Genomic DNA, 27,590 nt, shown 5'->3' on the forward strand with positions numbered 1-27,590 from the left:
GTTTAACAACCTCACATTTTCCAGACACGCAAACCCCTCGAAGGTCGGTGAGCTTGCAGGACGTGCCATCGCGGGCGGGGACCATGAGCTGCCGCTGGCCATCCACCGTGGTGCAGTGCAGGTCACATGGCTTGCTGGAGATGTGGACGTAGTCATCTGGGGGGAGACAGAGGGTCTCGGGGGGGGGCCAGATTCGGGGACTTCTCCCTCTTATTGAGACAGCACTCCCCCATTGCACAGATGGGAAAACTGAGGCCTGGAGAGCAGAAGGGACTTGTCCAGGGTCTGGTGGCAGAAATTGAGTTGCTGGTTGTCTGACCCAGCCCCGGCCCTGTGAGTTCCAGCCTTTGCCTCCTTGTGAGTGGGGCAGTTCCCGCTCTGCAGGAGGTCTAAGCCCATTGGTCGCCCTGGGCACCCTGCACTTACCCCATGAATGGGAAAGGCCAGCTCACTTAAACTGTTGCCTGAACTATGTGTGACCTTCAATAAGACCCCTCCGTCTGGGCCTCAGTTGCCCACCTGCCCACCCACTGGACGAGGATATTCCCTCCCATTGTCCCCAGGAGGTGACCCATCAGATGTGGGTCTTTCCAGGATGTGGAAGGGCCACCCCCACACTGTTCCCCCCTCGGTGGCCCAGGGCCATGGTACCGGGGTACAGGGGCTTCCACTGGTGCGTCCGCCCGTTGTACACATGGGAATTGAAGGAGATGCATTGCTCCTCACGGAAGCTCCTCCCGTCCGGCGGACACTCCTGGGAAGTGAGAAGACGGGGAGGGAGACTCCAGGAGGAACTCGGCCCGACAAAGGCATTTTTGTCCAGGCTGAGCAGGAAGTGGCCACAGCCGGAGGGGTGGCCTCTCCGTTCTGTCTCCCAGTCTCACTCTCTGGGGAAGGAGCGAGGACAAGGACAAGCGGAAGGGCAGCTACCACCCCTCAGACGCCCAAATGTGCTGGCTGTCCTGGTGCTCTGGGCGGGGCCCTTTCATCTCGCCGCCACCCCAGGCTTCTCCCAGCCTCTCAGCCTCTAGCTACGCTCACGCTGGCTCCATCGCCCTGTATCCTCCAGCTGTAGCCACAGCACGTGGCACTCAGAGCATTGACTGAAGGTGGGCTTGACTTCATAGAGGAAGAGTCCAGGGGCGAGGGGAGAGGTCTGGGGGAGGGGGACAGCTGGTCATGCTGGGGCTGGAACGCAAACTTGAATGGGTCGCCCTCCAGAGCTCAGAGGGTCCAGGAGGGCAGCTGACCCGTGGAGCCAACACAGAAGCTGTGGCCGCTTGGCTCCCTTCAGCCCCCTAACTCCCTGCATGTGTTCACACAGACACACAGATGCCAGGACACACACGGGGACCCTAACAAGCTCTGCCTGTCTGCTCCATGCCCGAGAATTCAGGTTCACGCTGGATTTGGCCCCCCTGAGAGCTGCCCAGAGGCCAAGCCAGAGTCGGCTCCTCCTGCCCAGCCCCAGCCACCCTGGTGCCAGCAAATGGTTAAGAGAGAAGCTGGAGGTTGAGGGCTCCTGAGCACAGAAGCTAGTGCAGGGGTGACTGCAGCTGTGCTGCAGGGTTTCACAGGTGGGGACAAGACACCTGATGACAGGCATTATCCCAGCGAGCTCCTGGTGCAGGACTTGTGAGCAAAGGGGGCTTTGGCCAGAGACCCAAACCTTGGGGCCGAGCATCAAACTCCCCCAGCAGAAGCGAGTCTCTGGTCCCTGCACGTGCCAGGAACCCTCAGTGGGCTCCACAGATCTCATTTGATGCAGCAAGTGCGCTCTGGTCAGGACCCCTCACCACCCTTCTGTTCAACAGGACGCAGGGGGCAGGCCCGGGATAGAGTGTCCAGAGGGCCCAGAGGCCACCAAGAAGACACCCTGAGACCTGCCTGGGGTGGGGGTAGGGGCGGGAAGGGCAGGGTCGTGGTCGCAGCTGGGCAGGGCCTCACCTGCACTCTACACAGCTGGTACCGCTTGGACATGCCTGTGCAGGTCCTGTTCCCGGTGCCCGTGACAGACGTCCTCCTGGAAGAAGGGAAAACATAGGCTCTGAGCTAGTGCCCGGAGCCACCAGCTGTAGGCCCCGACCCCGCTCCTGCTCTGGGAGGGCCTTTGGGGTAGACTCCCAAGCCTCCCCCAATTCCTCTGACTGTGGGGTCCTTCCTCCCCACTCAACCCACATTCTCCAGAGCCCTTCTCATCTCACAAGGGTTCAAGCAATTTGAGAGTGTTTCTCAGTGCCTTCCCGGGGGAAGGACGGTGTCTGATTCACCTCTATATCCCACCACATAGCGCAGGGTCTTAGTACACAGAATTAATAATAACATTTACCATGTACCAGCCCTGTGCTAACGTGTATACACACATTGTCTCAGTACTCTCAGAAATGTCAGGTGGGCTCAAGCATGATCTCCACCCCACAGATAAGGAAACGGATGCTCAGAGAGGTTAAGTGACTTGCCCAAGGTCACACAGCTAGCAAGAGGCAAGATTTGAACCCAGGTCTATCTGATAGCAGCTACTACACCATAGGCTTTCCCCCGTATTTATTCAATTCAGGTCTTCAAGAGAGGGGGCCAGGTTAGGCCTCACCCCTCACTGATAGAGCCTTAGAAATGGATCCTGGTTTCACAGGAAAGGCCTGTCCCCAGTGCCCTGGTGCAGGATAAACCCCAGGACGCGTGTTGCCTGGAACCTATCAGGACCCACGTCCCTGACAGTTGCTCACCTGGCCTGTGCTGAAGACTCCCCCCCACCCCAGCCTGAGATGCCCACCCATCACCCGCTGCCCCTGGCTGAAGGCTCGGCTGCCCACCTCCTGGGCCTCCCTGTCCTGTCCAGGCTGCCCCCCCCCCTCCGGCCAGCCCCTCAGGGCCCTGTGCTCAACCCCGCACCTCTGCTGCAGGCAGTGCCGCTCCTGGGATGTCACCCCGGCTCCACAGCTGCGCGAGCAGGCCGTCCACTTGGTCCACTCCCCCCACCAGTAGGCAGTGGCGTCCACACCCCCTTCCAGGCTGTTGGATGTAGGGCTGTTATCCTGGGTGAGAGGCCCCACTGATGTTAGAAGGCTGGAGCACCAGGCAGGACGGCCGCCTTCCCCGGGCCCTGGACAGGATGGCCACCGGCTGGGTCACTTGGCAGCCTGGGCTCAGATTTTGGGGCGGGGGATAGGGGTGTGTCGGAGGGGATTCCCAGGGAGTATGGGCCTCAGGTCCCCCCAGATCTCGAGATCTGGACCATCCTGAGAGTTTGGCAAGGTCCTGAGGACACACCTAACCGTCCTGATTCCTTTTTCCTGAGCAGCCCAGGACCTGGCATGGGTTCTGCAGGACATAAGCCCTATGTGTCTCACCCCAGGACTTCACTCTGAAGGGAGACAGTCAGCCTCTCAGGCCCCGTCCTGCCAAATGGTCAGGGCTCCAGAGTGACCAGAGGCCGCGGCTCGGGGGCTGGTCTGACAAGCTTGTAACACATGTTCCTGGCAACTGAGGGGGGCTTTGGGAAAGCTCTCCAGAACCCATATGTATGTTCCCCACAGCTGCCACACAGCCCCTCCAACATCAGCCCATCTGGATCAGAAACCACGCTCCCCACTCACCGTGGCCCCGGTGGACGCCACACCCCCAGCCATAAGTGCCATAGCCAGCAGGGACCAGGCCCAGCATGAAGGCTGCCGTCTGCAGTCCATCCTAGGAAGCAAGGCCACTGTCACTCCCAGGCCAGGCCCAGCTTCTTTGTCAGGTAACCAGGGTCTGCTTTGGGGAAAAGCCCTCAGGGCCCACCCAGGACCAGGGCCATGAGGTTATCTGGGATCAGTTGGTAGTGGCTGCCCAGTGGCCTTGTTGGGAGGGCTCAGTGAGTGATTAGCGATGCCTGCCATGGGCTTGAGACACAATAGTGGTGGTGTGCGTGCTATGCCTGCACTACCCCAATCTGAGGGCACTCAGGGACAGGTGCTGTGCATTGCCTCTGAATACCCAAGCTCCCTGGAGAACGCCCGTGGAGAAAACCAGGGGCAGCCGAGGGAGCTGTGGGCCCAGGCTGCATCATTGGATGAAGGACCTGAGGACCTGGACTTGCTCCATTGCCTTGGACTGTAGACCCAGCCCAAGCAAGAGCACCTTGGGATTTTCACGTGCTCAGTGCTTGCTGGCTGCATGGGAGAATGACCTTCCCCACTGGCCGTGTGGGGCGGCTGGAGGGGTGGGTCCATGAATGTCCCAGGCTCTACCAGGCCCTTCCCTTCCCTGGCCACAGCTTGCCCCTGCCCCTGGGGAGGCTGGGCCTGGGGCCCTTGGGGACCTCAGGCTGGGCAGAGCCTAGGCATCTGTGACCCTGGTGTGTGGAGTGTGGGTGGCCCAGGGCCACAGGGCTATCTCCTCAACAAGTCAGCACCCTAGCCCAAAATGCTCCTCAACCTCCCTGCCAGGGGCCAAATCAAGGGCAGCCTGCTGGCCCTCAGCCTTCCCATCTGCTTCTTCGGCAGGGACCCCTGCCCCCAAAGGGAGGAACAGAGTCCTGTAGTGGCCTCTGTCCAGGGTTTGTCTCAGGTCCTAAATATCACTTGCCAGCAAGTTGGAGAAGGGGTTTCAGAAACCTCCAAGCCTATAGCCGGGAACCCAGAGAGGGAAGCCAACTTCCCCTAAGCCACACAGCAATGTGGTCATCTAGACCCCAGGCTCCAGAGCAAACTCAGGGACTCATCCCCTACAACGGGCTAATTCCTGGGAAAGAAGGTGTGAAAGGCCCCCAACCCCTGCCGGGAGCGCTGAAGTCCATCTCTCTTCCTCTGAACCTTCACTTCCTTGCAGCTCAAGCACCTGCAGTCTTGGGGCCTATGCCAACAACATCCTCGCACCCCAAGAATGGCTCTGCCCTGGTCAAGTGAGCAGTGCACCCTAGAGTTTGGAGCCAGAGTCCCTGAGACCCCCACCTCACCAGCTGCCTGCCCACCCCTCCATACCCCAGCAGCCGCCCCTCCCCCGCAGGTCTCCATCTGCACCCCCCCACCAGCCTCAGGCCAACACAGAGCCCCCTCCACAGTTCCATTGGCTAATTGGTGCCCCAGCTCCTGCCTGCGGGCTGAAGACAGGTGCTGAGCCGGCCCCACACTTGGTTTTCATTAAGGCTCCAGACACCGCTGGCTACAGGCCAGGCCCAGCTCACGCGGGATCCAGCTCTCCCTGGGGTCCAAAAACAGCCACTGGCCAGCGGGAGAGGTTTGCTCTGCAAAGGAGAGCTTCAGGCACCCGTGGCTGGGAGCTGAGGGGCCACCCTCACGGTGCTGAGGGTCTGCACCCCTCCCCACGGGCCCTCCTCCTGTTACATAACGGCTCCGAGGGGGCTGGGGGATGCTCCGGGACTCTGGGCTGCATACTGTGCCAGGGGAGGGCTGCGGAGGGAAGGGGCGGACGGAGTGGAGACGACCTACCTGGCCCGGGTCAGCAGGTTGTCCTCCTGGAGAAAGGGCTGAGCGGCTGTGGGCAGGCGGTGCCAGGTGCTTGGTGCAGGGGGCGGCTGGGCGTGCGGAGAGCTGCGGGCTCTGCCTCTCCCCTTTCTCCTCCTCCCCTTGCTGCCGCCCTCCTCCACTTCAAAGAGCACCCACGAGAGGGGGTTCCCAGGGCGGCGTGCAGCCCAGCCGCGGCTGTGTGGCGCGGCCGCCTTTATAGCTGTCAGGCAGACAGGGAGGAACTCACACTTCCCACCAGGCTGGTCCCCCGCCCGCGCCGGCCGGCCTGGCGCACACTTTAACCCGCTCCGCGCCTCTGGAGCCCGGCCAGGCCGGCCCAGCTGCCTGCTGACTGCTGCCTGGGCCCAGAAGCAGCGAGCAGGGAGGCCGCTTTCCCCGGTCCAGAGCTCGGATCGCGTGTTGGGGTGTCCAGACAGAGAGGTCGCTAGCCTGGGGTCACAGGGGAGGTCCGGCCTCGGACTGACAATTTCTGCCTCCAGAGGGGCCTAGTCTCGGGCACTCCCGAGGAGGGAGTCTGGGATGCATGAGGCATCCAGTGTGAGAGCTCCATTTTTTGGATAGAAAAACTGAGGTTCCCCCAGCCAGGCTCTGAAAGGTTCTCCCAAGAAGCAGAGGCCTAAGCAAGTGGAAGGGCTGAGGGAGACCCAGCGAGTGCTCAGTCAAGGGCTCCAGGGGAGGGACAGAAAGTCCCACCACCTGCTGACCAGACAGCCAGAATGGCCAGGGCCAGTTGGGGGGGGTGGGGTTGGGGGGCACAGGGAACTCTGTGCAGATGTTCAGCACCAGCTTGGCCAGGCATGTGGCCTGGCTGGGCCCAGGCCAGCTGGGCAGCCCCTGGCACACCAGGCTCGGGGCTCCAGACCTGTGTTTCTGCTGAGTCAGAGCATGGAGCCGAGACGAAGCCATCATCGAATGCTCCAGCCCCTGGGGACCCAGGCAGACCCCAGGCTCGGCCAGTCTGCACCTGAAGAAAAGCTGGGAACACCCCCCCACCCCCCTGCACACCAGGGTCCCCAGAGCCCATCCTCCTGAAACACAGAGGCACCTCCAAATGGTGGGGGGTAGAAGCGGGGCAACACTTGATAAGGTCATCTGAGACATTTCATCCATCACCCTCTGTGCTGTAGATGTCACAGGCCCACAGGGTCACCTGGAAAACGCTCCTCCTCCCCTCCATCCTCCCTGCCGGAAGGGACTGTGGTGAATTCCTTCAGTGGCCTCCTTGGCACCTGGGAATGACTCCACCCCTGGGCAAGTTCTGCCCTGAGTCTGGCCGCCAGCAGGAATGGTCGGAGGGAGCGCTACCAGTAATAATAGTACAAATAACAATGCCTGCCGCCCTGTACTGACTTCTTCATATGTGCCAAGAGCTATGAGCTCAGCATCTTTGTTATCCCCATTTTACAGGCGGAGAAATTGAGGCTCCGAGACTGAGCAATGCCCAAGGTCACACATTTAGCAAGGGGCACATCAGGGACCCCGGCCCTCGTACTGATCAATTGCCTTCTCTCCCATCTGCCTGGTGTCTTAGGCTGTCGTATCACTTTCATCCTCCCTGAAACCCTCTGGGAGGCAGGTCTTAATCACCTTGTTTTCCTGTGGGGCCCCTGGGATATTCAGTAGAACCAAGACTCGAACCCAGGAATACACTGCCCCCTGGGGTCGACGTGCTGCAGTGCAGACACCTGGCACACACACTCACACGCTCGCCATCCCTCAGTCACAATATCCATCCTTCTCACTCTGGAGGCCTCTGCCCCGTTCTCTCCCTTCCAGCCACGCCCAGGGCCCTACACCCCCAGCACCATCCTAAGCTCCCCATCCAGCCAACATCAGGGTGACTAAAGGCTTCCCTTGGGAGGGACACCATAGCCAACCACCAACTAGACAGTGTCTTGAAGACAGGCCTGCTACACCCCTCCCCCCACTTTGTGACCTCCTGCAGGTGTGTGGCCCTGAGCTTCCAATGTATCATTCTACCTCCAGGAGCCTGCCACGTTCCCCCCGGGTGCCAGCAGGGAGCCCCCAAACTCCAGACCTACAGGGAGCTTTAAAGGCTACTAGATCCACTGGTGGCCTGGGGGTTTCGGGGGCAGACACTGGGAGTCAGGGAAGGCTTCTGGGGACCCTGAAACCCTATGTATTTGGGGACATGAAAAATAAAGCACAGGTGGGAAGTGCCTCGCCATGCCCAAGTGTGGAGCCGCTGTCAGCCATTTAGAGAGCTGGTCAGGGTGGCCCTCCTGGCCCGGCAGGCCTTAGGTGCCCTTGGGAACCACCTCACAGGGGCCCAGCCAGGCTTACAAGGCAGGAACCCAGTGTCACTGGCTGGCTATACTACCAGAGACCAGAACAGCAAAATAGCCCGTGCTCAGATGGGCCTCATTTGGGAGTCATGCTCTGCAGTCACCGTTTTGAAAGCCTTAATAACATTATTCTTGAATTCATGTTCTGGAAGCATCGTCCAATCGGGCAGTGAAGCAACAGAGCGTGCTCCAGGCTGGAAGCCTCCGCTCAAGCATGGTCCGCCAGCCTGCACCTCAAGTTCTTGGCCACTGCGTGACAGGGCTGCTCTCTGCCCCGCAGGGCCGGGACCATCTGAGTCTTGGGGTGGGGTCCTAGGGTGAGCACTCACCCTGGGTGTACCCTATGCCCGAAGGACACGACATTAACAGCAAATGAAGGAACACGCTGACCGGTCAGGAGACACTGTGCAGGAAGGAGGAAGCTGTGTCCTACTCTGTGAACAAGAAACCCCACCTTTTGCCCTGAGCCCCACAAGTCAGCCAGCAGCCCTCCAGGTCACTGCCTCCTGGACCCATCCCTCCTGTAATTCAAACAGTGCTCCCCGCAGAGTCACTGAAATAAATGACTTCAAGCCCCCATCTTAGCTCCTGTTCCTCCTCTCTGGAGCCCTTCTTTTGTACCCTCATCTGCACATGCTTGGCCCCCCCAGATGATCTTCCAAGGTACCTCCTCCAGGAAGGCCCCAGGTGCCCCAGCATCTTGCTTTGGCTTCTCAGGTTGAGCTGGAATCGTCTTCCCCAAGCTGTGGCTGCTTGCTCTTGGTTCACGCTGCGTGCACAGCAACTCGAGGGTCCTAGCGCACAGTAAGTGTCCAGTAAACAAAGGCCTGGATTTGTCAGGCAGCTCCTTTGGGGGTGAGGATGACGTGCCCCCTCTACTCTCCCCAGGCAGAGCTCCCTGCCGGCCATGGGGTGGCCCTCCCCTCCACCCAACACATTGTCCCCTGTGGGGCCCTGGCTGGGGAAGGGGCGCTATGGACACCTGTTTTTTAGAAGGACATTGTCTTTCCACCAGAGCTTTCTGGATGTCTGAGGAGGAGCTTGGAAACGGGAAAACTGGGCACATGTCTGCAGGAAGCAGAGGAGGGGCGTGGGAAAACACGGTGGAAGACAGAAGCCGGCTGGGGAGGAGAAGAGCTGGGGTGAGGGAGGGCGCAGAGGGCCCGGGATGGCCAGCCCTGCCCTGCACAGCCAAGTGTCCAGAGCAAAGCTCAAAAGGACCCCACCCCTGGCGCCCAGAGGCCGGTCAGCGTGGCCTAGAAGGCAGCCACCTCTACCATTGTCCTCAACGTCCTCCCTGTCCTCTCTGCGGCCATCCAGGGTCTGGGACAGCAGAGCCCTCACACCCAATAGGGACTGGGCCACCAAAGCACCAACTGGCCGTCTCAGAGGTAGCCGGCCAGGCCCGGAAGAGGGCCAGGCCCCAGAGGACAGCCGGAGCAGCCAACCTCTCCCCACAAGTTCCCTGCCCAGTCTGGGCCCTGGAAGCTGGACATTTGGGAAGAACCACTGGGGTCTGCAGGTGGGAGGTGGGACCGCAAAACGAAGTTCTTACTGTCCTCCTCTGCTCTCAGCCAGGAGCCCTGGCATTTCTGCCAGGCTAAGTCTTGAAGTTCATGTGGGGAGGACTCAGAGGGGGGTTTAGGCCACTCTTGCTCTCAGAATCCACAAAAAAGAGGCTCCTTTGTCCCCAAAGCTGGAGCAAGGAGGGGACTGTGAGAAGCCTTGGCATGGCTGGGAAGTGAGCTTGCTGCGTGGCCAGACAGAGGAACAGACCACCACCGGGCGAGGGGACAGTGGGGCTGGCCGGAGCTGCATCTGTGCGGCGTCCTGGATTTCTTCGCCTGCCCAGGTGGTCGGGGCCAGCCCGGCTGTAGACAGCAGAAAGGTTGGTGTCTTTCCAGCAAAACTGCAGAAGCCACTGAGGAGTCTTCGGCCTACGAAGGCCGCCTAACTATATGCCACAGGCCTGTCTCCAAGGAGCTCTGTCCCCTCTCTGCCTCACCCCTCGGCACACCAAGGAGGTGGATTTATGAATGGCAGCACCCAGTGGCCACAATGGGGGAGCAGGTAGTAGTAGCTTGGCTGTGTGACATAAGCAAGCCCGGGTCCAAATCCCAGCCCTTCCCCAAGCTCCTGGGTGGATGGATGGGGAGGCTGACCTTCAGAGGATAAGAACTCCCCGGAACCCCTGCTGCTTGCTCTGAACTGGTTTGCTGTTCAGACACCTAGACAACACTTCCTGGGGGCCAGCCCAGCTCAGAGCGTCACACACACATCCGTACTCACAGCCACCCTATAAGGCAGGGACAGTGTGAGCTCCACTTTCCAGATGACGACTCAGAGGCTCACGGGGGCAAAGGGCACGCCTGGCTCTAAAGCTAGAAGGGGCAGAGCCCTCCGCCTGGCTCACCTAGCAGGTGTTTAGGAGCTGGGGATGGCTCGAGACACTAGTTTTCAGCCCGCTGCTGGAAATAACGCAGGGCTGCTGTCACAAGCCCAGTTGCAGACACACATGATGCATGCACAGAGCGAAGGCTGTGGAGGGCAGTCCAGCCTGGGGGGCCCATGGAAGGAGTTGGGGAGCACCGAAGCCCAGCCCACCTCCCACCAGGTGCAGTGGGGCCTCAGTGGATCCCCTACTCGGAGAGCCACAAGGGCCTCTGTACTCTGGGGTGACCAGAGTTGTGGGTCGGGTGTTCACAACTTGGAGGATGCAAATGCAGCAGCTGGCCCAGCAATCCTGGGCTGGGCAGAGCAGACAGACAGCTGTCCCAGAGGCGGGAGCAGGGTGGCATTCCAGGCATTTCAGCACCTCTATAAACCAGCCTGCTCAGGCAGAGGAGGGTGAGGGAAGGGGGCGCTGGCGGGTGGGCTCCCACTACCCACACCCCACACTCCCCACACTCCCACCCCACCCAGGACTGGCCCCTACTGGGTCCTATTGGGACCAGCGCCATCTGCTGGGCAGAAAAGGGATACTACCCGGGCCCCCTGGTGCCGGGAGGGGACGCCACTGCCTTGCTGAGACACCGGACAGCGTGGGTGCTGTGCTAAGAGCATGTGCCTAGAGCCAGTCTCCACACCTCTCTAGGCCTCAGTCTCCTCTTCTGTGAAATGGGGAGAGCAGAAGCATCTCCCCACCGCCGCCGGCTCCTGACAAGGACCAATGGGACAAAGTAGGAAGAATGCTTGGCACAGAGCCCAGCACATGGTCAGTGCTGAATAAATGTCTGTGTATGTAAGTGGTTTTCAAGACGCACATAATGCGGTAGAGGTTAGGGGAAGGGAGAGACGCATCCCACTGGGGGTCAGGAAAGGCTGAGGGCTGCAGTAGGAGCAGGAAGTCAAGCACGGTGAGGCAGTCCTGGCAGAAGGCGGGTATGTAGCCTATGGGATCTGCTTTGGCCAAAGTAGGAGCAGGTGAGGTGGGGTGGGGGTGGGGAATATGGAAGGCGGGCTGGCAGGCGCAGGCCACAGGAGGGCGGGAAGGACAGGGGATGCCAGCGCACGTCTCTGCTGGCTCAGAGCCTGCCCAGGTTGAGTCGGCTCCCAGTCCAGCCTGGTCCTGGCCCCCCACCCTGTGCCTCCAGCGGCAGCAGCACCCCAAAGCAGCAGGCCTGTCTCTTGCACTCTGCCTCCCCCTCTCCCAGCGCCCCAGGCCAATCACTTCCCCTGCTGCAGGGAGAACCGAGGGTCATTTCAGTCCTGTTCAGAGCTGGACGCCTTCCCCCGAGCCAGCTGGTCTGTCTCCAAGCAGCCAGGTCTCAGATGGGAGCCACACACAGGCCGTCCCCCCCACCTCCATTCTGCACTCAGGCTCCCCACCTCGGACAGCAGCTCCATGCCAGCCTTTCTGCCGGGGGCTCCTGGGGCTCTCCCAGGCCCAGCCACCTGTGTCCCCGCCCAGCAGCAGCCCCTCCTCGGCCCCCTCCCTCCTTAATCACTGAAACACATGGGCAACCACGCCTGCCTTCCTCCCCCACCTCCCCTTCTCTTTTTCCCTTCCCCGAGCTTACAGCCCTGGCCCTCGAGTTTACAGCTGCAAAACACACACACACACACACGCACACACACACGCACACACACGCTCACGCACACACACACTCATGCACAAAACCAACTGTGGAATGTTTTCCTGCTGCTGAGTAGGGTTTATGGCTCCAGAGACTTCTCTCCTAGCACCTGACATCTAATCGCATTTCCTCACCACAGGTTTTCTCCTCCTGCTGGAAGCTGGGGCTGGGGGCTGGGGGCTGGGGCTGAGCAGGAGCTGAGGGGCAGGGAGGTGGGCAGGGATGATCGGGGTGTCTGTGATGGGCTGAAGGGGGTCGCCTTCCTCTTACCCAGAGCCGCACACACAGCAGGATCTGGTTTTCACATTTGGAGAGGAATCTGGGCTCCTAAGAGCCAGACTGAAATGTGCAGGGGCCCCGCCTCCCTGGACTTTCATTCATCCTTTTAACAAAGTCATTCATTCAACAGTGTTTGTTGAACACCTACCATGTGCCAGGCTCAGGCCCCGGGGGCCAGGGCAGTGAGCCGGCCAGCCGAGCCCAGTGGGATCACAAGCTGAGTAACCCGACAGCAACAGCACCACACAGAGTGGTCGGTGGTGGGATGCGAGTGAGCAGCGTGTTGGGGCACCTTCGATTGCCTAAGGGGGGTGGGGAGTCCTCCCCACAGAAGGCAGAGGAGGAAGAAATATGTTCTTTCAGGGGGGTGGGGAGGCTGGGAAGGAGGGACAGGGTCTGAGAGTGTGTGGAGACGGGTGTGCAGTGGTGGGGGGAACAGAGCTGGGCGCAGATGGCCCAGCAGTCTCTTTGAAAGCTTGGAGTTCACCCCCAGGGCTGTGGGTGCCTTGGAAGGTATTTAAGCAGAAAAATGACATGAGCAGATGTATCAAGCAGCATCTTTCATTGCAAATAGCAGAAATGGGCTCTAGCCAACTTAAGACACAAATAGGATTTCTGGAAAGGTGTGAAGTTGCTCCCAGATGGAAGGAAGGGCGGAGCAGCCAGGCCCCAGAAAGCCAGGGAGAAGCCTCAGCCTCCCTTGGAAAAGCTGAGAAGTGTCAGCACCAGTCGGCCTCACTCCTGCTGTCCCCACACTCCAGATTCCAGTACCTGGGGGACAGAGACGTGGCCTAGCCACACAGTGAACTACTACCCACCCAGCAACCAAAGGAACGAGCCACTTGACACAACACGGGTGAATCTGAGCGATGGTCCAGTGAAAGAAGTAAGGAAGCCAGTCCCAAAAGAATGCATACTGCATGACTCGCTCTGCAGGAAGTTCTAGAACAGCAGCTACCTCTGCTGGGGGCATCACTGCAAAGGGCACAAAGAACATCCTGGGGTGATGGGGGTGCTGTGGTGGTCACAGGCATATAAGCACTTGTCAAAAGTCATCAAGCTGTATGCTCAAACTCTGTGCATTTTGTCCTATGTGACATCATGATGAAAAAACAAACCAGTAGTAAAAGCTGTTCTTTTGCAGACAGCAAACACATAAATGAACGAGTCAATCAATTAAGCGACGAGTCCAGGGAGAGAGTCAGCCTGGGTGGCTCGCACACCATTCCCCCCATCATTCCTTGGCCAGAGGATAAGGGGGCACCCTGCCAGGCAATTCCCTGGGGACCGCTTACAAAAAGGGAAGGTAATTTCCTGAAGGCTGGCCAAGGAATGCTCAGAAGGCCAAGCATCAGCCTGGTCCTGAGAGCACTAATAGAGATGTCCTGGTCTGATTGCTTCAGGTGTGAAACAATGTAACCAAGTAGAAAAGAATGTCAGTTTCATGAATCCAGTCACCAGGGAAACCCAGCTGGGGAGAGAGCAGGCAAGTAAGAAGTGCAGGTGGGCTGGAAAGTGTGAAACTTATCTACAAGGTCCTTCCAGTGTTTAGAATTGGCTAAACCTTGCGCTCTCTCACTGCTAGCCCCCTGTGGACATGGGACTCCAGCCGCCGAGTCCACCTGCTCCTTCATTCTGGGCTCCTGAGCGCCCTGGGGAGAGGGCCAGGATGGGAAGTGGCTGGAAGTTGGGGGCTGTACTCACGGGGCCTTTTCGCTAAGGTTGTTGCCTCAGAGAAAAGAAGTATGGTCTCTTTGAATGAACAACTCTGGCCTCTGAAAAAAGGGGAAAAAAAATCAGAGACAAGTGCTGACCACGTGGTGCCTCAGCTGTTGGACCCCCTCCATGTGCTGCTCAACATGTGCAGTCATGTCCCTGCCTCCCTCCCGTCAGGGCATTTAAACCACAGCTGCCATCGGAGCCCCCGCTGAAAGGAGCAGGCCTTCTCTTTTTGGGGACCCAGGAGGCCAGCACCCACCCTTCCTGCCCCGCCCATGGGGACACTCGTAGCCAAACTTCTCCTGCCGACCCTCAGTAGCCTGGCCTTCCTCCCCACCATCAGCATCGCTGCCAAGAGGCGGTTCCACATGGAGGCCATGGTCTATCTCTTCACCATGTTCTTCGAGGCGGTGAGTCTGGGGCCCGTGGTGGGGGAGGGGACCCGACCGGCACAGGGCACCCTCCCGCAGGCAGGCAGAGGAGAAGGCCGGTCTTCCCACTACTTTCCTGTGTTTTGTGATGAATAAAAGTGAGTTGGAGGTGAAAGAAAGAGCCCAGAAACCAGGAGACAGGGTTGGGGGAGCCCCTCTGGACCTCAGTTTCTCCATCGGTGCCGGGAAGGTGCTCTGGGATAGGTGTAAGTGAGACCAAGCCCACAATGGGCCAGAGTCAGCCTGTTGAGGACATGTCCTTCCAGGGCACCCCTTTCCTTGCCACTGGCCAAAAGTGCTCAAGGCCACTGTGGCTCCAGCTTCCCCTCCCCCACCATTCTCCCAGAGATAGGAGTAGGGTGGCTGAGCAGACAGGAGCGGGTGAGCCAGGCCCAGGAGGGGGTAGGGGGCTTTAGGGAATGTGCAGGGCCTGGGCGAGTCCAATTCCAAAATTCTGGAGCTGGCCCTACTTCAGGAGGGCCTTGCTCATGTTCGTTCTCTCTCCTTCTTGGGGCCTGTTTCTCTCTCCCCCCCCCCCTTTCTCTTTCTATTTCTACGTCTAGATGACCATCTCAGCTCTTTCTCTCTTTGTTCCCCACCTCACCTCCCTGTGAGTCTCTTTTGCTCTGTTTCTGTTATTGGTTTTTTCTCTCCGTGTTTTTTGTTTTTTCCTTTCTCTCTGTCTATGTCTGGTTCTCTCTTGATTTCTGGAATTACATCCCCATAGAATTTCCTCTTTGTAAATCTCTTGGTCTGTCCCTCTCTAGCTTTGTTCCTCTGACCCTCCATGTGTCTCTCTGACTCCATTCATCCCTCTGCCTTCTGTCTGTCCACTAAGTACCTATCTATGTAGCTACCTACCTAATCAAGCATCTGTCTATCCATCATCTATGTCTTAGTTCCTTCCTGCCTCCTGTCTCTGCGTCCCTCTGTCTCCCCCACACCCACCCTCACTGCTGGACTCCCAAAGTTCTCTCTCTCTCTCTCTCTCTCTCTCTCTCTCTCTCTCTCTCTTTCTCTCTCTCTCGGAAGCATCAGACCCACCCTTCATTTAAGCCCAACTCCCCATGAGAAGCATGTGCTGGAGAGGTGAGCATTCCCCCAGATTCCTTTGCGTGGCAGTACCAGACGTGAGAAATCGCATGCCTCCCACCCTGAGCCAGCCTCGTTCCCCAGCAGCAGGGCTCTGTGGGCAAGCGACAGGGTGTGTGGGACAGCCGGGGTGGTGAGGTCTGGAACACACGCATGTCCGTGTGTCATGCCCGCATCCTGGTTTGCCCACAATGAGAGAAGCTGTGCCTGCACGTGGGCGGCAGGGACTGGGACGGGCTGGATCCTTTGAGGAACCAGACTCCCTAGGGCTGGGGTCTCCACCTCTGCTGGGACAGACGTTAGCCACAATGCGCTGACCAGGAGCCAGTGTCCAGGGTGAGCTACCTGCTGGGTGTTATATGCACACTATCTTACTTCGTTTTCTCAGCTCCCCGTGAGCATGGGATTGGGACGGGCTCATTTGACAGATGAAGAAACAGTCCCAGAAAGGCTGTCATGTGTGGCACTGTGAGTGCTCTGGAGCTCCCGGCTTTTTCAAGGCACTTTGCTGAATGCCATGTCACTTGCTCCTCCTGGGACCCCAGCGTGGGTGAAGGGCGGGAGGTCAATTTGACAGATGAGAAAATGGAGGCACAGTGTGAATATGGGACTTCTCCATGGGTGCAGTGGTCTAAGGGCTGGGGAGAAGAGCCATGTCTGGTTCCCAGGCTCCTGTTAGGCCCCGCCTAAAAACCACAGGCATTGCCAGATCCCTCCCTGCCTAGGCTGGGCTGGCCCCACAGCTGCCTCCCCACTACCCTCAGAGGCCCACCCTGTCCCACCCTGCCCCACCCAGAGTGGCAGGGGCAGCTGCCTCCTGTGACAAATGTCCTCGGCCTCAAAGCCACACTGCCCCTTTCTCCCGGAGCCCCACATGACACCATCGCAAGGTCTGCCTCTCACATGCTTCTCCTGGGTTATGACCAGGACCCACCATACAATCACCATTTCTGTACCAGGCACACTGCAATGTGCTCTGTCACATGGAATCCCCTGGTCCATCCCATGGAGCGGGTGTTCTTGTCCCCATTTGACAGAAGGGGTCCTGAGCCGTCAGCCCCTTGCCTGAGCTCACAGGGCAAGGACCTGTTAGGTCAGCCTCCAAAAGCTGTGCTCTCTCCCTCCAGGCCCCCAGCCGCACCCCAACCCTGCCAGTGACCTCACTGGTCCAGGTCTGCTCCCTGCATGGGAGGCACCAGAGGCACGGAGGCTGGTCCAATCTCAGCTCTGAATCTCACCTGCCTCGCCTGTCCAACAGAGACGAGCAAGGGCGTGGTGGGGAGGCCACCTCTCCTTCAGAGCTCTCTGAATCCTGCCGCCCTGAGCCTACATTCATTCCCACGGCAGACACTGACTGAGCTCAGCTGTCAGCCAGCTCTACGCAGGGAGCTGGGGTCCTGGCCAGGGTGACACGGGGTGACACAGAGGTTATTCCTGCTCTCGGTGAGGGCAAGGCACAGACACTGCCCAGAATACCACAGTGATTAAGTCTGTCATCATACAGGGTGATCTGTGCTACAAAGGAGAGGCCAGGGGTACAGAGATAGCAGGCAGTCAGGCTGGGGTGGGGGCGAGGGAGACGTAGTTCTAGAAGGAACAGGAGGGCAGGAAAACATTCATGTCACTTCTAGGGCCTGGCTCTGCTGATCAGAGCCATGGGGGGCTAGCATTCTCCTCCCTCCTCTGTCCCACAGAGATTTGAGCACCTTGATCAGGCCCCACCTGAAGCTTCTCTTTCCCCAGCTACACAATCATGTCCACTGCCTGGTTGCTCTCCTCTAGCCTCTTCTATGCCAGAGTCACTTCAAAAAATGCATCATCCAGAACTCCACCCGGTTCCCTAGGTGGGTCTGACCAGGACAGAGAGAAGCAGGACCGTCTCTCTCCTCCTTTGTTCGGGACATTGTACCTCTATTAATACCTTCTAGGCGCACCTGAACTTTAGGTCACCTACAGTTGTAACCAGGACGAACTCTAAATTGACCCCGACTTGCTCGACTCACCAGGTGACCCAGGGCTCCTGCTCCCCCGACACCTTCCTGGCGCCTCCAGATGCTACCCTCCTCCCTCCCACTGAGCAAGCTCATCAAGAGTCCATTGTGCTGGTTCCCAAACTTGTTTGTGCCCGTGAAACTTGTCAAAATAATTATGTCATATAATTAAATATTACTTAAAATGATGAAATGTGTACACGAAAGGAGAGAGATGTTTTCTGCTAGAAATAAGGCGACGGCTTTGAAAAGACTCCATGCACACATTTTGCTTTAAAAATTGCTGTGAAATTAGATATTGGGGAGCCCACTGTGAGAGTATGGGGGACAGATGGGCGAGCCCCGGTGCTGCATTCAATGCATGCATGGGTCTTTGCAGCCTTCCTGCACTTTAAAGACAGAAGCTGAAGGCTGTAGACCGGTGGTTCTCCAAGTGAGCTCCCCACCGGCGGCATTGGCACCAACCTGAAAACTACAGAAAAACACAGAACTCCGACCCCAACCCAGACCTGCTGAGTCAGGAACTCTCGAGGTGGGCTCCACAGCCTGAGTCTCCACACGCCCCCAGGCGTTTGGATGCCCACTTAGGTCTGAAAACTTCCACTGTGGGGTAGCCCAGTCATTAGAGGGTAAATGATGGGTGGGAAAGGCCCCACAGGCCCCTGAAGAGCAGACTGGCACCCCAAAAAAAGACACTGGCCTCACATCCAATGTTGGTGAAAGGATGCAGAGAAACCTGCTCTCAGTAAACCCAGTACAGAAGGAATGAATGCGTAGATCACATTTTAGCTTCCCTACCTCTGTGGGCTTCGTCTGAGTGACACCCAGCCCCCGTACACAAGAGCCTCTGAGGGGAGCAGTCAGCAGTGTCCCCGTTGTTCAGATGGGGGAACTGAGACTTGGAGCCATTAAGCCATCAGCCCAAGGTCTCGCAGCTAGTGAGTGGTCTGACTCACCGGGGGTCTGGGCTCCGGCACGGCCCTCTCCAGCCGCTGATCGCCTGTGGGTTTCCTGGCAGCTCTACCACGCCTGCGACGGGCCAGGCCTGTGGGTGCTCTGCTTTGTACGTCACGACACCCTGGAGTACTTCAGTGTCTACGGGACGGCGCTGAGCATGTGGGTCTCGCTGATGGGTGAGTGGCGCCCCTTTCGCGCAGGCCTACAGACGGGCCCCGTTCCACCCCCCCCCCCACCGTCCATGCCTGCCCAGCCCGCTGCCTGTGCATCCCCACCCCTCATGTCTGAGAACCTACCCGCTCTCCTGGACTTCAGAGCTGAGCTTAATCTATAAAAAAGAATATGCAGTTCTAAATGCCCCGTTCCCATTTTCTCTGTCCTGTTTAACTTACGCATTTAACAAAGGTTTGCTATGACCAACGTAGCTGGCAGAGGCGTACACAGGAAGGAATCAAAGAGCCCTGCCCGCCGTCTTCCCCCAGGAAACCTCTGTTCACCGTTCAGGTTCACACCCACCCCCACCCCCTAAGACCTTTGCTTCACACACAGTTTCCAGCTCGGGTTTGTAGGAAGATGGGATCGTTCAACCATGTCGGTCTGCAACTTTTGTCCCCTTACCATTGTCTCGTGGCAAAGTCAGGACACCGACCCCGTTACGCAGGGCCTCCTGCTGTTCGACCAGTCAGGCCCTGTGGAGGACGCTGATCTTTCTTGTATGGTGTCTCTCTTTGTGTCTTGGTCCTAATGGTCGCCGTGGAAGGGACTCCTTCCTAGTCCCTCGCATATTGACCTGTTTATTAAAACGGCTTCCCACCAGCATCATCTAAGCTCTCCGTCCGTGGAGAAACCGCAGCCTGGCGTTCAGACCTCTGGGTGAGCAGGCCAGGCCTTGGGTTCACGCTGGCAGAGAGACGCCAGCCACACTTGGGCCCCTAAGGTACGCCTCCGGGGGAGCAGAGGCCACTCACCTCTCTCGGGTTCTCTCCCCAACCCCTGCAGCACTGGCCGACTTTGACGAGCCCAAGAGGTCGACTTTTGTGATGTTTGGTGTCCTCACTATTGCCGTGCGGATCTACCATGACCGCTGGGGCTATGGGGTGTACTCGGGCCCCATCGGCACAGCCGTCCTCATCATCGCAGCTAAATGGGTGCGTAGTGTGTGACCCTTCAACAGAGGGGGGCCCCTTCCCTGACTGTGACTCCTCCCACCTGGGATCTCCTTTTACCTCCCTCCTCATGGGTGAGCAGGCTGGACACGGCTTCAGTGAAATCACATAGAAAGTGACCATCAGCCACCCCAGCCATGCAGTGCCAGTTTGTAGCATGTCTCTAACTCACAAGATCTGGACCTAACCTAAGTTACTGAACTTCTCTGCCTCAGTTTCCATGATCTGTAAAGTAGGTATTACAATAACGGTCCAGTTCCCACCTCATAGGATTGGTTCAGGGATTAATTGAGATAATGCATCTTAAATACTGGAACAGAACCTGGCTTCTAATGTACTCAACAAATAGGGGCCATTATCATTATTACTGAAGAGAATGGCTGCTTTCGAAATGCAATATCGATCGGAAATGGCCTGGGTTAACCTGGGAAGACTTCCTGGAGAAAGTGAGCCTTCAGCTTGCGTCTAATGAGAAAGGAGGGTGTGGGGTGAGGTCGACAGCAAGATCGAACTGCTCACGGGTATTGAGGCAACCGGAGCCCGAGTTCCCAACATGAATGGCCTCTCGCAGGGCACCGAGGGCCTGGCACCCACAGACCCTTTACATGTGGTCCCCACGCCTCCCTGCACCTTCTGTCATACCAAGGCCGTCCTGGCTGCAAGGACCCAAACCCACTACTCACACCAGCCCAAGCTAAAGAGGGACCCTGCAGCAAGATGGACTGGGGCCGTTTCCTCAGACTCAGAAGCAGGGAGGGAGCTGAGCCTTGCAGTGAGCAGACCCAGGCCTGGAAGGCAGGAGGGCAGTTCTCAGGGTAGAGGGGTCAGGCTGGGCAGGCAGTACAGGAGTGCCCACCAACCCTTTTTACAGGCTGGGGAGGGAAAGTGAAGTTCTGGTGGCGAGCTTTCTAAACACGCCCTGCTGCTCTCTACACCCAGGAGTAGAGTGTTTACACTGCCAATAAGAGAGGGTGCATCTTCCCCACTCCACTCCAACTTAGGGAGGCAAAGCTGGCCCTGGGCTGACCCAGGAGGCCCCTCGGCACAGCCTGTGAGCAGAGAGGAAGTGTGTTGGGTCTGACTTGTCTGGACCCGAGAAGGGCCAGGTTAAGGAATATGCTGGAATGCATAAACACAGAGAGCGCTGGACTCGGCCGATGGGCTGACTCCCCGGCAGGAAGCAGGATAAAGGCTCCTTGTTCTGGCCGGGAGGGCTGCAGCTCCCGCAGGTCTTGGCCAGGTCTCAACCTGGGCTAGAGTTTAATTAGCCAGAAAAGCGGTCACTCAGTGTCCCCATGAAATGCCACAGAGACTTCCATGGCCTTCGGGCTGTGGATCCAGCTGCAGGAACCTAGAGGGCTGCCTGGCTCCCTACATCTGGGGCTCAACTTGTGTTTTCTAGACCATTTAATGTGGAGTTTATTTTGGATTTTGAAGGGCAGTTGTTTCCTGGAAGGAGGGTGGATTTTTCTCCCAGAGGCTCATGCCTTCTTGAGTCAGGTTTGGGAACAGTGGCACCCAGGGAGAGGAAGTAGAGAGAGGAGTATGACAGACAGGGCTGTGGCAGGGCCAGGTCTGGGCGCCACCTTGGGCAGGTGCAGGATTGGCTAGATGAGGGCTCCCTGGGCTGCAGCCCCCACACCCAGGGTCACAATTGCTGTACCTACACACTACCTGTGTGTGCTACTACAGGTCCTGATTCCTCATCGGCTATGGCAAATTCTAGAACACTGAAAACCGGACCACATTTCATAATTCATTTGGTGGTGAAACCTGCCCTGCCCTGGTGCGAGATTGCCCAGGGCCTTCCTTTGTGTGTGCCAGCCAGTGGGTCTGTGCGTTGCCACCGTGTGTGGATCTCACTTCCATCTGAAACACCCTGGCCCCAAGGGGCGGGGTTCTCGGGATGTACAACTAACTGCACCTGCCTCATCTTTTTGGCCTATGAACCCATCTTTTTAAACATACGTACCTACGTGAGCCTCACTCTAAGTTCATCAATGTCTGAGAAGTCGCAGATTTAACGTGCTGGTCAGTTTTGCCTAATAAATAGCACGGGTGTCCATTGACTACTGAAACACCAAAGGCTCTTGCAGACCACCGCACGGGCACCCCCGAGGGCCATGATGGTAGACAGGCCCCACGCTCCACACCCCTTGGCTATGAACAGTCACCGAGTCTGGTCTGGGAGAGGGAACCATAAAGGGGGACCTTACTACATCCCAAACAGGCAGGCGAGGGGTCCGCGAGGGGCCCAATGGCCCAAGGGGCTCCCAGCCCTGTCATCCAGGCTATGGGCTCCTAGGGGCATCTCCCAGAGCCCCATCTCCCACCTGAGGATGACCGGGCTTCGAGTGCCCAGGGCCAGCTCTTCCCCTGGCTCAGGGCGGCTGTTCGCAGATGGACACTGTGCCCTAAGAGCTTTCACTCTCCCCACAGCTGCAGCAGATGAAGGAGAAGAAGGGTCTGTACCCCGACAAGAGTGTCTACACCCAGCAGATAGGCCCCGGCCTGTGCTTCGGGGCGCTGGCTCTGATGCTGCGCTTCTTCTTCGAGGTACCCAGGTGGGGGGGGTGGGGGGGGCACCTGCCACAAGGCCCACTCCATAGGACCACGCCCTCCCAGGCAGTGTCCTCTCCCATCCCCCACACCACTGCCATCGCTGCCTGCGTGGAGCTGCAGGATGCAGGGAGCTTCCATCTGTGATAAGGTGCACAGCCAGAAAGGGCCTGGGGCTGGAGCCCAAACCTGGAGGAGGGAGTAAGGAGGTTGGACAGGAGGATGGAGAAAGGGAAGGAGTAGGAGAGAGGAGAGAGGAGGAAGGGAGGGAGCGAGGGAGGGGCCTCAGCCTCATTGTCAGAGGGTCAGTGGATGACACAGACCTTCAGTGACTTCAGCGTTTGGTGGCAGGAAAGACCATGGGGGCTGGATCATGAGGGGAGGCCTCTTGGAGGAAGGCACTTGGCCAGACTCCCAGGACACGGGAAGGGGTTGGGGAGGAGCCCATGGAAGTGGCAGGTGCCAGGCCCACAGCACAGGCACCGAGCGAGCGCGCAGGGGAATGGGGGCTTGAAGAGGAGATGGGATGCAGGGGCGAAAAGCCACACACGGACACACACACCCCCTCCACCCCTGCAGGACTGGGACCACACTTATGTGCACAGCTTCTACCACTGCGCCCTGGCCATGTCCTTCATCCTGCTGCTGCCCAAGGTGAACAAGAAGGCTGGAGGCGCAGGGCCCCCAGCCAAGCTGGACTGCGGCACCCTGTGCTGTGCCTGTATCTGACTTTGCACCCCTACCCGCTCCAAGCCCCTGCCCGCCCCGTCTTATGCCTGGTGAGAGCCCTCCTGTCCCTCCCCAGCCCAGGCTGTCCAGGGGAAACTCTGAGCTCCTATGCTGAGAGGTCCCAGGGGGCTGGGAAGCACGCTGTGTTGAGTGCTCCTGGAGAAGCCGTGTACTAAGCTGGAAAGAAAAGACGTTTCTCCCTCCTCCTAGGCCTCGGGCATGGCTGGTCGGCATGTCTGCAGAATCCTGGAGCCAGCGTCTGTCCTCTCCACCTCCCCGTCCCCAAAAGTCCCAGCCCAGTCCCAACCACAAAGGGGTTCTGCCCACTATCCGGTCCTGTGTCCTCCCATGCCATCTGTTTTCTCTTGGAAACTGGCATCACCACCTCGGTCCTATGCCCTCAGGCTCTGAGCACGCCCACTGAGGAAGCCAGGGCCAGCAGGGCCAGCTCTGTCCCTGGCCCAGGCCTGCCTGCCCCTTGGCTGTCTCTCCAGCTGGGTCCCTAAATCTAGCCGTTCCAATGACAATAACCAATAAGAATCACCTTGATTTATTGACCTTACTGGGAGCCCAAGTGAGCACCCATTTCAGCCCTCTGAGCACGCCGCCCCGGCTTTCAGCCCTGCCCGAGGCTCCCCAGTGTGGGAAGGTGGGTCTGGGTGCAGGGACCTTGGGCAGAGGCCGATGACAGGCCCAAAAGCTGGGCTCACAGGGAGGTCAGCCTGCTCCCGTCCAGAGGCTGTCTGCACCGGGCCCCGGGGGGTGGCGGAAGCTGGCCTCCCAGACATCACCTCACAAACCTGAGCCTTCCCACAGGTCCGTCCCACCCTGGCTTCCCGAATAATCCAGGCACATCTGTCAGGCAGGAAGTTACCTACACCTGTCTGGGACCTGTTTGTGTTTCCAGACCATGCAGTTACCCACATCCACTCCCACCGTGGGAGGCGGCCCGTTATTTGTCCCAAAGTCACCTCTTGCACACCTTAGAGCACTGAGAGAAAGCTGGCTCCAGCACCTGGGGCTGGGGACAAAGTGGACCCCTTCGCCGGGCCCTCCACCCCATCTGTCAGCCTCCCTAACTGCCCAGAGGTCTGGCATCTCAGGTCCTGGACACCCACAGACTGGCCCTGGCTCCGCATCTTTCTGTCCCCACAACCTGTTAATGACAAAGCAGCCCACTCAGCTCTTCACATGGCGCCCAGGCTCCTTGCCAAACCCATTTTCCAGATGAGGACACTGAGACTCCACAGCTTCTGGGCCCTCCACCCAGGCGTGTCACCATCACAGGGCCCCTGCCCCACCTGGCTCTACGCTCCTGCAGAGGAGGGGAGGGTCAGGTGTTACCCCCATTGGCTGCAGCTCTGGCTGGGGGGTCGTGTGCACGTGCACACACACACACCATGAAGAGAGGGTGATCCTGGAAACAGTCTTCCCCTCTGGCCCCCATCTCCCACCGGCACAAGGCGACACTCATAAGTCACAGCACCAGGCTGTAAGGAAAGGGGACACTCTGGGTGCCATACAGGGGACCCTGGGGGCATTGCTCCAGAAACAGGCATCTGCAAGATGGCTGGCCCCTGCCCAGCCCCTCCCTCCCCCATTACTTCCTGCCCCTGCCCTCCCCCCTCCTCCCATCCCATCCCCTCCCGCCCATGCCCCCCTTGCTGCCCCCCATCCCTCCCACCGCAGTGAGCACCCCCAGCTCCCACCTCTGTGGCAACGCATGGAAAATTGGAAGCAGCGGGATGCTCCTAAGCAGGGAGGAGGCGAGGGGCTTGCCAAGCGCGTAAGGGCTGCACTAACAGGCTACTCACTGTGGCCGCGCTGATTTATGAGGCTGTCTGGGAGCCCGGCCAAGTCTGTAAGTCATGGACAATTAGGAGGCGCGCTCCAGCCCTCAACCCATCCGCCTCTCGCCTCTCGGGCTCCAGACCCGCTGTGCCCCTCCCAAGCAGGGTTGGCCCCCATGGAGACCCCCTCCGAGGGCCCCCAAGGTGCGGGTCCTGAGCCCACTTTGCAGATGAGGACTCTGAGGGCCAGGATGTCAGCAGCTGGCCCTCGTCCCTTGGACACTGGCCACTGAGTTGGTGGCAGTGCCCAGGTTCTCGCCAGACATCCCAAAGACATCTCTCTGGCTCAAAGGCCCTTCTTAGGGGCGCTACCCAAGGGCCAGGAGGGGTGTGCCTGGGAGGGGGACCAGAAAAGGAGAAGGCCACCCAGAATGGCCACTCCGATACCTCAAGACTAACAAGAAAGAAGTGTCACAGCCTTCAAATGGAAACACTTCCGAATCCCAGTGTTATGGAGCGCTCAGGTCTGTGTGTCCCTGGAATCTGAGACTCATGGCACCTGGTGCCAGGAAGGTCCTCTGTGGCCATCAGGACCCACCTTAAGCTCCGGATGGGACCCTCCTCCCACCCGGCGCTGGTGGGGGGCTGGGGGTCCATGAGTCCTGAGACTTCTATGAGCGAGTGCCTGAAACAAAATGCCGTCCTAGGTGTCACAGGAAGCCCCAGAGCACACTGGGCTGAGCGCGCGCTCTAACGGTGGCCATACGGACATGCTCGCTGTCCAGTCAGGTGCCCGCCCCGGCGCCTGGCTCTCCGAGCGTCAGAAACGTGGCCAGTGTGAGAGGAGCTGAGTCTTTACATGTCCGTTGACATTAATTAATCTAAATTTTAAACAGCCACATGTGTGAAGTTGCAGGTAAAATACAGGAGGCCCGATCACGTTTGAACTTCAGATAAACAATAGAGGATGATTTCGCCTCAGGAAGTCTCATACCTGGGGCGTGCTCGCAGGAGACATACTGACTGACACAATGATTCACGACTCACCCGCAATGCAAATGGCACTGGCGTCCCTACGCCTGTGGCTGGCAGCTACCCACTGGGGCACAAAAGGATGGGCAGATCCTGGACATGAGGCTTTGCGAAGCCTGGGCTAAACTAAGGGACACAGGCAGAGGTGCAGTTATGGCTGTGGCCTCACGGCCAGGACACGGGGTAGGGGGGCAGGAGGGTGCCCCCCCCATGTGGATCCTTCCTGAACTAGGAGACGGGTGAGGGACACGAGCCCTGCGACAGCCTCTCTGAGCCTGGGCCTGGCTTCCAGACCGTGCGGGGCAAGGAGGAGAAGCCACCGATGGCCTGGCCTGGCCACACATGTGTCCATGCCCAGCCACGATCCCTCCCCGGACACACACACTCAGAGCCCAGCGGGGGGGAGGGCGCCACACACCTCCGGCAGCCCAAACGGAGAAGTATTATAAACACTTACAACAACTAGACAAAACAGTCTATTGTAGCAGCCCCTCCCCTCCCCCACCCAGCCAGGGTGAGGCTGGCATGGCGTGGGGAGCATTTGGGCCCCGGCCAGGACATCCTCTGTTTGCACAAGTGGAGGTGTTTTCGTCTGAGGGCAGTCTGAGCCCTGTGTCCTTTGTCGTGTCTGCTACTGAAATTTCCTGTCTCTGTTATTCTCTTCTCCAGCAAGACCATCTGAAACCCAAAACTTTTATTGCCCCTTTTAAAAAGGCTTTACAGCTCCCCATCCACCTCATACCCTGTCCTGCGCTGGGAGCTGCTATTGTAGTTAGGGGGCTTGGCGGGAGAGCGGCCGCAAAGCAGGGCCAGGTATGTGGGCAAGACGAGATTCTGCAAAGTCGGCAGGAAGCCCCAGGGTGTAAATCTGCAGCTTGCTGGTTAGCTGGTTAGCTGGTTAACAGAGCTAGCTGAGCCACATGGGCAACAGGGACACACGGCACGGGCCACGTGGGGCTGTGGCCGCTGTCCTGGCCACCCCCCCTCCACACAGTGCCCTGGGGCCCTGCTCGTCTCATCTCCACGCCTGGTTTCCTCCCGTTTGACTGGGAAGCCCCACCGGAGTAGCCCTTCGGGTGAGTTAAGTCAGAGACTGGCGAGACTGGAGAGACCTTGGGAAAGTAGAAAAGGCAGCAAAAGGACATGGTGTGGAGGGTCAGGTGTAGAGGTGCAGAAACAGGCCTTGGAGCCGGGCAGGCTTGGGGTTCAGTTTTCTTTCTACAGCCGTAGACCAGCGCCCTGAGTTCTTCCAGTTCTCCCAGGCCCCGTTTCCCCATTTGTAATAGTGCCCACCTCACATAGGTGTTGCCAAGATTAAATGAGATAATTGAATGCAAAGCACTTGGCACAGTGTTTTTTAAATGTCATTTTTTAAAAAATGCTATTTTCATTATCAGTGGTCATGGGCAAGCAAGGGAGTCTCTAGAATGTAGTGGGGGGTCCTTACCATCAGGGGACATTCACCCCAGTTATGCACCAAATATCCTGATTTGTCAAGGAAACAAAATGCTTCAAAGCAAGTGTTTAGTACGGATTAAGGAATTAAGCAAAGCAGGCTGCCTGGAAAAGACAGCTTTGAGACTGAAACGAGAAAAGCAAAGTGGACTGAACTGTGAGCCTAGTTACCTGGCTCTCGGGCCTCACCTGTGACAGCTTCACAGTCTCACCGTTCTGGGTCTGACCGTCCCCCCGTGCCTTGAACCACAACCCCCGCCACCTCCTGCAGCCTTCCCGTCAGAGCAGTGAGAAAACCACGCTGGCCCATGGAGAGAAGGGTGCCAGCTGGGCTGTCCTTGCTTCCGTCACTGGCATGTGTTCCAGGACAAGAGAGAGATGGGTTTGGTCAAGCAAGCTCAGGCCCAAAGGTGGACGAAGGTACTGCTGCTGTGGGCTTTTCTCCTGCCCTCTCTCGGGGGGTCGGGGAGTGGGGAGGGTTTGCTGTCCACTGAGCGAGCACATGAACAGGACCTGCCAAGCGGATGCGCTGGCTTCCCG

General features: G+C 58.5%; 2 protein-coding genes across 4 annotated transcripts in view; one reads left to right on the plus strand and one right to left on the minus strand.

Moving 5' to 3' along the window:
* The window catches only part of ADAMTSL2 (ADAMTS like 2), a 36,604-nt gene extending 30,879 nt beyond the window's left edge, over window positions 1-5,725 (minus strand). Inside the window, exons 1-6 of one of the 2 annotated variants that reach the window (XM_074331321.2) lie at window positions 5,430-5,725; window positions 3,597-3,687; window positions 2,893-3,035; window positions 1,948-2,023; window positions 652-754; window positions 11-156 (exon numbers count right to left, since the gene is read on the minus strand). In XM_074331321.2, the coding sequence (XP_074187422.2) occupies window positions 11-156; window positions 652-754; window positions 1,948-2,023; window positions 2,893-3,035; window positions 3,597-3,686 (558 nt within the window). In that variant the 5' untranslated portion in view covers window position 3,687; window positions 5,430-5,725. Of the gene's footprint in view, window positions 1-10; window positions 157-651; window positions 755-1,947; window positions 2,024-2,892; window positions 3,036-3,596; window positions 3,688-5,429 lie in introns of those variants that run through there. The other variant, XM_088793525.1, reaches the window with a different exon arrangement.
* Window positions 5,726-13,804: 8,079 nt separating this feature from the next.
* Window positions 13,805-27,256, plus strand: MYMK (myomaker, myoblast fusion factor). Of its 2 annotated transcripts, XM_088793079.1 has the most exons (6): window positions 13,805-14,258; window positions 18,381-18,495; window positions 19,319-19,467; window positions 21,925-22,041; window positions 22,624-22,698; window positions 22,984-27,256. In XM_088793079.1, the coding sequence occupies exons 1-6, from the start codon at window positions 14,124-14,126 to the stop codon at window positions 23,182-23,184; spliced, it is 792 nt and encodes a 263-aa protein (XP_088649205.1). In that variant the 5' UTR covers window positions 13,805-14,123; the 3' UTR covers window positions 23,185-27,256. The 2 variants fall into 2 exon arrangements, with proteins under 2 accessions (XP_088649205.1, XP_074187695.1); XM_074331594.2 differs by having other exon boundaries at window positions 13,844-14,258; window positions 22,624-23,120.
* Window positions 27,257-27,590: the final 334 nt, after the last annotated feature.

This window comes from Rhinolophus sinicus, chromosome 16 (genome assembly GCF_057876585.1).
Source record: "Rhinolophus sinicus isolate RSI-liver-muscle chromosome 16, RSI-T2T, whole genome shotgun sequence".
Lineage (NCBI taxonomy): Eukaryota > Metazoa > Chordata > Mammalia > Chiroptera > Rhinolophidae > Rhinolophus > Rhinolophus sinicus.

What these genes read in the sequence shown, in the direction of transcription:
- MYMK (XM_088793079.1), top strand. Translation starts at nt 14,124, where the DNA reads ATGGGGACACTCGTAGCCAAACTTCTCCTGCCGACCCTCAGTAGCCTG. An exon ending in CATGTGGGTCTCGCTGATGG is followed by an intron (nt 18,496 to 19,318) that starts GTGAGTGGCGCC and finishes CAACCCCTGCAG; the next exon opens with CACTGGCCGACTTTGACGAG. An exon ending in TGCTGCGCTTCTTCTTCGAG is followed by an intron (nt 22,042 to 22,623) that starts GTACCCAGGTGG and finishes CCACCCCTGCAG; the next exon opens with GACTGGGACCACACTTATGT.